The sequence below is a fragment of the Miscanthus floridulus genome, chromosome 8 (assembly GCF_019320115.1).
Source record: "Miscanthus floridulus cultivar M001 chromosome 8, ASM1932011v1, whole genome shotgun sequence".
In the NCBI taxonomy this organism is placed as follows: domain Eukaryota; kingdom Viridiplantae; phylum Streptophyta; class Magnoliopsida; order Poales; family Poaceae; genus Miscanthus; species Miscanthus floridulus.
In genome coordinates this window covers 197,312,542-197,322,605 of record NC_089587.1, presented here as the reverse complement: position 1 = coordinate 197,322,605, position 10,064 = coordinate 197,312,542, and the positions used below count along the sequence as shown (strand labels likewise).

General features: G+C 45.6%; 1 protein-coding gene across 1 annotated transcript; it reads right to left on the bottom strand.

The window, feature by feature from the left end:
* Nucleotides 1–222: 222 nt before the first annotated feature.
* On the bottom strand, nucleotides 223–5,809 carry LOC136474489 (autophagy-related protein 13a-like). Its single transcript, XM_066472056.1, has 3 exons — nucleotides 4,249–5,809; nucleotides 1,074–1,243; nucleotides 223–894 (listed from the first exon to the last, which is right to left on the bottom strand). The coding sequence occupies exons 1-3, from the start codon at nucleotides 5,407–5,409 to the stop codon at nucleotides 603–605; spliced, it is 1,623 nt and encodes a 540-aa protein (XP_066328153.1). The 5' UTR covers nucleotides 5,410–5,809; the 3' UTR covers nucleotides 223–602.
* Between the last annotated feature and the right edge of the window lie 4,255 nt (nucleotides 5,810–10,064).

Here is a 10,064-nt window from a genome sequence, read left to right as displayed (position 1 = left end):
TCTGAGGACTTGCTTGGCTGCACCAATATCAACCTCAATCCATGTGTATTGAGGTTGATTGGCGTGGATATTAAACTAAATTAGCTCAATCTTCACCTCAACACATGTGAATCTAGACGCCCATGAAATGTATGTTGCACAAAAGAAAACGTTAAGTTCTCAGATCAGGTCATCAGGAATTTAGGGTATCAGAAAACCAGTAAGAAACATCTTAGAGGTCGAACGATGAAATATAAGACATGAAAATAGAATAAATAAACAGTTTACAGTTTAGTCTAGTTACATGATCGATGATACCACATGCCTGAGCGTTGTGGCTGTCACATCCTCACAGGCGCTCAGTAACATGTATCCAGTTGGTTTCCCTTGTAAACAAACACTATGAACAAAGGCACACGATATTCCTGCTTTGAGTTTAAGAATGAGAAGTTTCCAACAATAGAATCAATGGCGACCTGTGCATTCTCTTTCAGAATCAAGCGCCAGTTGATTAGTTATTTACACATGGACAAGTCTGAAATAAAGAGTAACCCAAGCTCACCATATGATCTACTACTTTGGACCCTTCACCTGTGATGTAATGGAACCAGACTGCATCAACACTAGGGTTTATCCAATGAATCTTGCAGCCTAGACCTACTACGTGCTAGCAGGTTCTCCCTTATTTCTTTGAAAGATTCGAACTCCTCCAGTGCGTCGGATGTCCTGCGGGACATGAAAGAGCTGGTACTTCCTGCCTCGATAGATTCACCCCTTGATGTATGAGATGAGTAGCTAGAATCTCGCAGTGGACGTGCAGATTTCAGCAGGTGGACAAGATACCCAACAGCAGCATCTTGGGATTTATGGGATGACGAACCAGCCTGATCCCCTGTGTCCTTTCCACCACTACTCCTGGTAAAGTTGCATGGTTTAATCAGCAAAGATTTACTAATGAGTTTTGCGGTTTCCAAGCTATGAGACTGCCAATGTTGCTTAACAAATTGGACAACCAAGTCAAAAAAATCAGTTGACATATGCAGAACTATTGCACAGAATGATGAACCAAAGATGAAGTAGAGCAGAACATATACCCTGGTCGTGAATCTGGATCAACATCATCCACAGCAAAAGGAAAATCCGCATCATCAGTATCATCCTGCATTGATAATCTGCTTGAACTTCTTGAGAAACCAAGTCGTGGTGATCCACTAGAAGAGAAGACACCAGAGAACCTGCCAGATTCATCCCTACTGTCCTTAACCTGCACATATATACCAAGAAAGGTTAAAACCAACAAACTCAGTGAAAATGTTAATACATTCCAAATTCAGGCAATCAGCCTTGCTTTGTAATAAAATGCAAAGAACAATTTCCTAATACAAGAAATCTATGGAGCAAAGTGTAAAACCCATAGATATGCCAAACCAGAATCAAAACAGGAAACTGGGTTACACACAGCACAAGCACAAGGGCAGGTTGTGAAGCACGCAAGAAAAAACAGGAGGCAGTCAAATTCATTTATTCCCACACTTCCCGCAATAATTGAAGAGTACACAGGGACGTTCATTTAATGGGAGAGCTTTCCTTGGTTGGCTCCCATGGCGTCAGGGACCTTTCCCTTTTATAATCCCTATATATAGGTTTTTGTTGCTTCAAGCTTCCTCTGTTTGTGTGGAAGGAAAGAATCCAGGATGTTTTTCATTTACCCAAGCCTATCAATTCCTCACCCTTCCTCATAGAGTTCTTCCTTTTATGCCCTTCCGACCACTCCCAATTGATTCATAGATTCGGGAAACTTCAGTGTGGATCAACTAGAGCACTCAGACTCCTGTTACACTCCCCCTGGCGTCACTAGTCTCTTTTCGATGACGACATCCCCACACTACAAATCATCAAGGTTTCTAGAACCTTTCAGAAGTGTTATTATGATAATCGCAAGGTATTTTTAGGATGCAAATTTGACAACCAGTCACAAAAGGTATTCAGGTACCAAACTACCAAGGAAAGACAAATATATGCAAAAGCAAAGGTTATGGAGAGAAAGACACACAATCAACCTATTGTTTCTTTAGTGTGGCACATCTGTGAAGGATAGCATCAACTTAGTTTGGCAACAATTTCAAGCCGTTTCTGATATCAGTGCATCTTTGTAATCACTATACCCGAATACAAGCCCACCAAACTAATTTCAGTGTCTTTTGTAATGTTTCCTATTATTCCCTTCACCTGACCCATAGGCTAACATGCAAATCACCTATTCTCGTGATGTTGATTGATTAGGCAATACTATGTACAACATTATAATTCCTGTCCATGAGTACAAATGGACTTTTATTTGAAGTCAAAGGGAGTAGCAAAGTACATGGCAAATGAAACACCCAATGGCAAAAGAATACTGCCACTTTATCAAATTTGTCAGTTCAAATTCATTGTCTCTCCAGTCTCCAGACCTTACAAGCCAAAGGGAAGCCTGGCTAAGCACTCAAATTATGCAAATACATCTTCTCCATAGCTGTCTATTGAGTTTAAGATATTCCTAAATAAAATACATAGATAACAAACTTACTGAATTCACATTAATAGTTGATTTCAACACTGACATTTTACTCCTGGGTGTGTCTGAAACATGCCACTAATTCTTTAACCACACCATCAGCTAGAGAAAAACAAACTGCAGCCCATTTACAAGAGACAAAAAGAGAGACCTTAAAAGGAAAACAACACCACTGCGCTAGCCAACACAACACATGTTAATGGTCCAAGCAATCGATTATAACCATGACAGGGGGGACTTAATTATGAATCATGAGCTTGATGGAGAAACTGATAGTGAGTTGGCTTCAAGTATGAGACATGAATATCATAATAAATGGTCAACACACCAAATTGCCAGCTAAACTTCAAAACGATTGGCACTTATTTTAAAAGATAGTTTCACTAGACATTTAAAGAATACAGTGCTCAAGTTATTCATGATGACAGACCAAGCTGCAGTGCGTGATAATAAGATGCAATCACAACATGTTAAGAAAAAAAATGCACAATGTGTGGCCACATCATCTTAGAAATTCATGGCTATATATAGTATATATGTTATACATGCTGAAGATAAGTTAGACAGGTAGTGTAAATCAAAAAAAGAGCAAATTTGGTGGAGGTAGACAGACAGGGAGTAGCCAGTACATAGTAAGATTGGTGTATCTAGGTTATCCTACTACACTAATGCAAATACTACAAATCTGTGGAAGGAGAATATGGTGAACTCTAGGGGGGAGAACACCATCCAATCCCCATGGGGATGGGTTTATTTGAACAAACCCTTGCATGGATCAAACTGCATAACAGCTAACAGGACAGTAACTTCGGACAGTCTCATAACCAAGGGATGATGGCCAAATTATCCTGTATACTGTGTTGACAAGTAACAACACAAATTTGAACTTTACAGGAAATTAGCTTGGTTTCAAGCATATTAGCCATCCTCTCAGAGTTTTACAGGCTCAAAGACTGCTAGTTCATGGTGGATAAATATCTAAAAAAAAAGGATTGCAAGAATTTGGTGGGGCTATCATCTACACTTGGTGGAACATTTGGAAAGGAAGAAATAAAACGATTTTCCATAATGAGGCACTGAGTATATCCTTGAAATCACAAAATCAATTCCAAGAAGATAAGATAAGACAACAAAGGCTTATGCTGTTATAGTTAGTTGTTAGGCACCTAGATGCTGCTACAAGTTTAGATGACTATCTTTGACCTATTGCCGTTTTGGCAACAATAGTCAGCCTCAGCTGTTTCTCTGTTGTTGTGGTGGGCTTGTCTCTTTCATTTCCAAAATTAGCACTGACTATTGAATTCTTTTCTTCATCTAAACGAATCGGAAATCCCTATCAACCTTTCCAGGTAAAGAAAAATAATGAAATATTAGCTTCCAACAAAAAGTACCTGCCCTTAAATTGAAGCTCCAATGGATGAACACACTAACTAAATCTGAAGGTTCATAATTCCCAAACAAGCTGATAGAGAGAACAAAATGAACAGTCTGCCAGCTTGTTTAACACAAGTATTTTATCCACGAGCCTTTCATTGAGGACAAAAAACAGTCATCCTTCACTACTCAATGCACTATCATATATAATAAACTGCTAGAAGGTCTTACTAAGTTGTTCGGATATGATATGATACTTCTGCATAGCCCTATGCTTTCATCTGAGCACACAGACATCATCACCTAGTTTTAATAAGGGCAAAAGGAAGTAAAATCACCTTAGAACCAGACGGCAAGTTTGCATAGAGATCTCCCATGCGGATGCCATCCGCCCTCTTGAATGACCGACTGGTCTCTGTAGGTGACTCCTGCATCCCTGCTTCCCCTCGCACATTCTTTGGCGAAGGTGGAGGAAACATGAAGGCCCTACTGGGTTCCGACATGTTCCGATGGTGCACAGTGCCCCTGCCACCGCCCGTCTGTGGTATGCTCATTGGTGCAGTCTCACCGCTAAACCGTGAGTGCAGATAGCCAAACGTCGGCGGCGAGGGCGTGGGCGATGCGTAATGGGCCGGCGGAGGCGAGAATTTCGCCGGTTGCCCCAACGTGTGCGGCCAGGGCGCTGGCGACGCCCAGCTGTTGGGGCGTCGCGAGGGCTGCGGAAAGGGCGGGCCGGCGGCCTCCGTGAGCGAAGCTGGGAAGGCACGCATACGCTCGGCCGCCGGGCTGCCGACATAATCCGTGATGATCGCGGCTGACGCGAGGGAAGTGACCTCGAAATTGAAGGCGGCGAGGCTGGGGATGTACTGGACCGAGACGACGAGGCGGCCGAGCTGGGTCTCGACGGGGGCGAGGCGTTTGGTGCGCATGGCCGCCTCCTCGGCGCGGGAGAAGGGCGTGGCGAAGGAGCCGACGCGGTGGCCCATCTCGTAGTTGTACACCTGGCCGGACGCGCAGAGCGTGCGAAAGGCGCGGTACGCCGGGAGGAAGCGGAGCGCGGCGTAGAGTGACCTGAGCAGCGTGATGCAGCGCTTGTACGCCCTGTTGACCGCCAGCCCCTCCCCGACGGCGGCGGCCGCGGCGGGCGAGGGCCATGGCTCGCACGCCACGGTCCACCTCTCGAGCACCTCCTCTGGTCCGCCGCCGCCCGACGGGGCCAGGTACACGTCCACCACGAGCGGCTCCCTGGGGGACGGCTCCGGCAGGTGCTCCGCCGCGGGCGGCGGCGGCGGCGCGTGGAGCGGCAGGTGGAACCAGCGGTCCCGCCTCCGGAACGCCGCCGACGCCGCCGGGGGCGGGGGCGCGTGCGGGCGCGGCGACCGCACGGCGAGGATGGCGTGCAGCGCCTTGAGTAGGAACTGTGGCACCATCAGCTCCGCGCCGGCGCGGCCGCCGCCGCCGCCGCCTCCTGCGCCCGCCGAGTCCGACAGGCTCGCCATTGCGGATCCCGAAACCGATCCCTCCTCAGCCCCGTAGCAGCGGCGGCAGCAGTAGTCAAACTGTACCGAGACCCGCCGCTCTGCATGGCTGCATAAATCTGGCCGGCGCGGGTGACCGGGGAGCGATCGAATTCGAATTGTTCGGGAAAGAGAAACAGATCTGTGAGACGACGGGAGGAGTTGGCTTCGCGCAAAGGCCTGCGACGATGGGAATTGGGGATGGATTCCTCTCCGGTTTTCAAATCCGGCTAACGGGTCGCTGTTGGTGCCGTCACGGCAGCACGGATTTTATTATCTGGGGCGTTCTAATGATTTGGTGTCTTGCTACGAGTGGCGAGGGATTTGTAGCTTCGCCTTCGCTGTCGCGGACCCAACAACCGCTGCGATCGCGGCGCGGGTTTGCACGTGGCTTCTCCGATTTGAGAACGTTTCGGTTTGGGGTTGGTGAAATTGCAACGGGGCTTCGATCGAACCTAAAAAATGTAGGTCACCGGAGGATGCAAATAATGTTGATCGGCGCCTGTGGATGCACTGTCGTGCACGTAGTACGTTTGTTTGTGATCTTGGACTTGGTTTTGCCGGGATGGGATGGGATGGGAGGAAGGATGCTTCAAGGGAGTGCACCATCGTCGATTCGCTCGTTATCCGCGGCTGGCGGCTGCGCTTGCTTTGGCGTGTGAAGAATCGCAAGACGGCGGAAGTGCTTGCTTGTCTGTACAGTGCACAGTGTACTAGCCTTGGACTTTTGGCAATTGGCATGGACTAGGGTCTGGGGCGCAGGTCGGCAAGGATGAAACGGACGGACGGTCGGAATATGCCTACTGCAAATGTTTAGAGATAAGGATAATGCTTTGAACCGGATGTTCGTCCGCCCGGACACTTCATTGTTAGGCCACAACATCAGTCCAACAACATATGCTACTTTGTTCTAAAAAAAACTACTCATCCACTTATTCCTATCCGCTCATTCCTTTTCCTATCGCTCTAATCCGCTCGCCTGCCACCTCCGAGTGCACAGTTGCTGGCCCTTCGAGGCGCACCGCTCGGCCGTTGGCCTTGCCAGGCACGGCGTGCGGCCGCCTCCGAGGCGCGGCGCTCGGCTGCCGACCTGCCAGGCGCGGCACGCTCCTACCATCTCCAAGTCACGCGGCCACGGCCGCTCGTGCAGCCGATGCCTCCCTTTCGCGACGTGTAGCCACTACCACCGGCTTGCCACCTACAAGCACCGTAGGGCCGTTGCCTCCTGTGAACACAACACACCGACGAGCCTCCATTCTGCCGAGCAGCAAGGAGATGTTGCGTTGAAAGCGCATGTTGTAAAAGTATGTTTCAATTGGTTCAGATGTTTCAGAGATATGTTGCAAGTGTTTCATATGGATATGTTGCAAGTGTTTCATATAGATGTTACAAAAATAGATCATGATGTTGCACATGTTGCAATGGATGTACACGTATGTTGCAAGCGTTCGTTCCAAATGTTTCATCTACTTTTTCAGACGTATGTTGTAAGTGTGTTTATTTAGATGTTGCATATGTTTCACACATATGTTGCAAGAGTATGTTCGAAATGTTTTAGCTGTCTCAGTCTTATGTTGGAATAAGTGTTTTCATGTTGCAAGTTGCAAATGTTTTATCTGAATGTTGTATATGTTTTACACACATGTTGCAAGTATATGTCCCAATTGTTTCATCTGCTCAGATGTATGTTGCTTTCAAGTCTTTCATGTTGCAAGTGTTTGTGTTTCAGAGGTATGTTCAGAGAGTCATGGGGGCACGGCCCGGGCGCCGGGGAAGGGGCGCGGCGAGCCGGGGGCCGACAGATGGGTCGCGTGGCGCACCTGGGGTCTTGTAGACGGGGCGTGCGCATCCTCATCCCGCCTCTAGGGTCCCGCCCGCATGAAGAGAGAGGTCAGGGGGAAGGAGCGGCGTGCGTAGGGCGGGACGAGACTGATGGGGGTAGGGTGTAACAGAATCGACCAAATCATAAGAACGTAAGTACAAAAACAATCACCGCAGCGATCAAATTCCTGTACTTAAGCTCCCATAATCCCGGTAGTCCGGAAACCACGAAGGATTTCAACCAACTCTCGACATACGAACCAAGACCGTAGTGATTCAACACAACATATCATTCGTTACAACATTTCACAAATAGCATTCAGATTACATCCATCAGAGTTCGAATAAAAATATTACAAACCAAGTTCGAATTTGCGGAAGCAACATAGTTTAGTACATAACTTCATAGTTTCAAATACATTGTCAGATCTGAGTCATGTCCCACAAAAGCATCATCAGGAACGAGAACTAGTAGGGACCGCACCCAACGGTCTAGTCTTCATCCCCAGCTGGGAGAAGGCAATACTTACAGCAACCAAAGTAGAACTGGTCATCTGCAATAGGTGGGAGATAAACCCTGAGTACGAGAAGGTACTCAGCTAGACTTACCCGACAAAACCAGAAATAAAAGACACCAAAGATCATGCAAGGCTTATGAGGTAGGCTTGCTGGACATAGTTGCATAAAAGAGCTTATGAATATAGTGACCAATTTAAACTTAGCATCAAGCTTATCATCATTTACCTGTCCACTAGATTAGCACCTGTACTAGAGCACTCACTTATTAGGAGCAAACAATATTAACCATAGCAGGTATAATAAGGCTGTCATCATCATATCATTATTTCTGAACCATTATGTTATTTAGTGTATCTACTTTGGAGATAAGCCCGTCAAGTTCTCACTAACCGGGAGAGACGGCGACTCGAATTGAATTACAACTCAGCTGAGGGGGTATTCCTAACTCTCACCCTGGCATACTTTGCAAGGGTAGCCGTGGGTCACCTTTGGGACAACTCAGGAACCAACTTCGCGGGTTCGATCAGCGCCATCACTCTCAGGGATTACCCTTCTGCCAGGACGATCAGGACTTTTAAATCACCTACCCTTGGACTCACGCCTATGGCTCCCTTCCGAGGCGCACTTTATACTTATCGACTCCCGGCCTGAGGTGAGCTACTCGGCTTCGCGGTCGGTCTTCGGACATGGCAAACTAAGAGAGAGGCATACGTTCAACATGAACAGGAAATGCTCCAAGATTCAGTCCTTGAGCGACACAGACAGAGTCACTGCAAACCAGCAAGCCTCCGTCCGGTCTTCATTTTAAATTAAGACTGGTTCTTTTCCATGATAGCAAATATAGCCAACCGTGCCATATGTATCTTCCTATATCTCGCAGGTGACAGGAAATCACCTGACTTCTACCGTGTTTAAGCAGGGCTAAGCACTACACGAGCCTGAGCTACATAGGATTTAGGGTATTAATATCTGGACAAGGATTGGATAACCCATGCAGCAAGTATTTGCATCCAACACCTAAACTTAATGCAACAATATATATATGTAACAATAATACTGTAACTGCATTTCAAAAATTAGGAGGCTTAATATGCTCCAGGGCTTGCCTGGGATCCGACACAAGTCAGTTTAGTTAGGTTACACCGTCCTGGTGATATCTCAGGTCCTAGCACTTGCTTAGTCCTTCTATCTTCGGGATAGATCCATCAAACGCTGTCTTCGGGTTTGGCTCCAACATCCCATCCTTCACGTGGTGCATCTAGCGTACCTAGATGAGATACAATATGCAAGTGCATAAATATGAAGAATAGTACCATGAGATGTATCACAAAATAGCAAGCAAGACAAGCATAGTTTACACTAACACACTTAAGTACTTTGCCATGCTTAACTTAAATATCATACAATCTATCATGCTAAGATGGCAAAGAAGACGACAACACCAAGCATGACACAAGTTTCCCAAGATCTCAGGTGCTCTAACTCAGTCATCATTCAAGGCATAAGTCACACTTAACAATATACAAGCAAACACTATAATTGGAATCTGCCAATTTCTGGATATGCAAACAGCAGCTACAAGTTTTAGCTATAACTAGAGTTACACAAATCCAAATGACTTTCAAGAAGACATTTTGGAAAGCCTATGAAATTATCTACATTTCATCTATAATCATCTTAGCATGATTCTCAATTTAACTAAGTCAAATATACCCATTTATAGAAGCTGGTCCACAATTGACAGAGAGCAGCTATTTCTGAAACCCAACTTTAAACAGGCATAACTCACAAACTACAATGCCAAATACCACCAAATTTTAACAGCAGCTAGATACATGAATTATCTACAACTTTTGTATAAACAAGTTTCACAACAAAGCACATTATCATAAAGAACTTTGCTAGGTTCCCAGATCTATCCATAAACCACATTTGCAAGAAAATAAATATTAACTTATGTTGCAAACACATAATTAGGCAAAACCAACTTTACTAACATTTCACACATGACTAAAGAACACCAGAAAACCTAGTGACCATGACCAAATAAATTCTTTTAATGCATTTCTTAATTTATTTTAGATAACAAAGTGACTTAATGAACATATATCAAAAGTATGCAATAAATTCTACAAATATTACAGTGGCTCACATATCCTCTCATTAGTCTACTATACAAATTTCACTCCATTTGCATATGTATAGCAACCTCTATGAAAAAGACAAGTTGCTAAAGCAAGAAATCATGTGAGAGCAAGATAAACCAATAACTCACTCATACTTCATCCAATACTCAT

Coding starts and splice junctions, on each gene's coding strand:
- LOC136474489 (XM_066472056.1), bottom strand. CDS start 5,409: ATGGCGAGCCTGTCGGACTCGGCGGGCGCAGGAGGCGGCGGCGGCGGC. Junction 1,244..4,248: donor ACTTGCCGTCTGGTTCTAAG/GTGATTTTACTT, acceptor ATATATGTGCAG/GTTAAGGACAGTAGGGATGA. Junction 895..1,073: donor GATCCAGATTCACGACCAGG/GTATATGTTCTG, acceptor CAACTTTACCAG/GAGTAGTGGTGGAAAGGACA.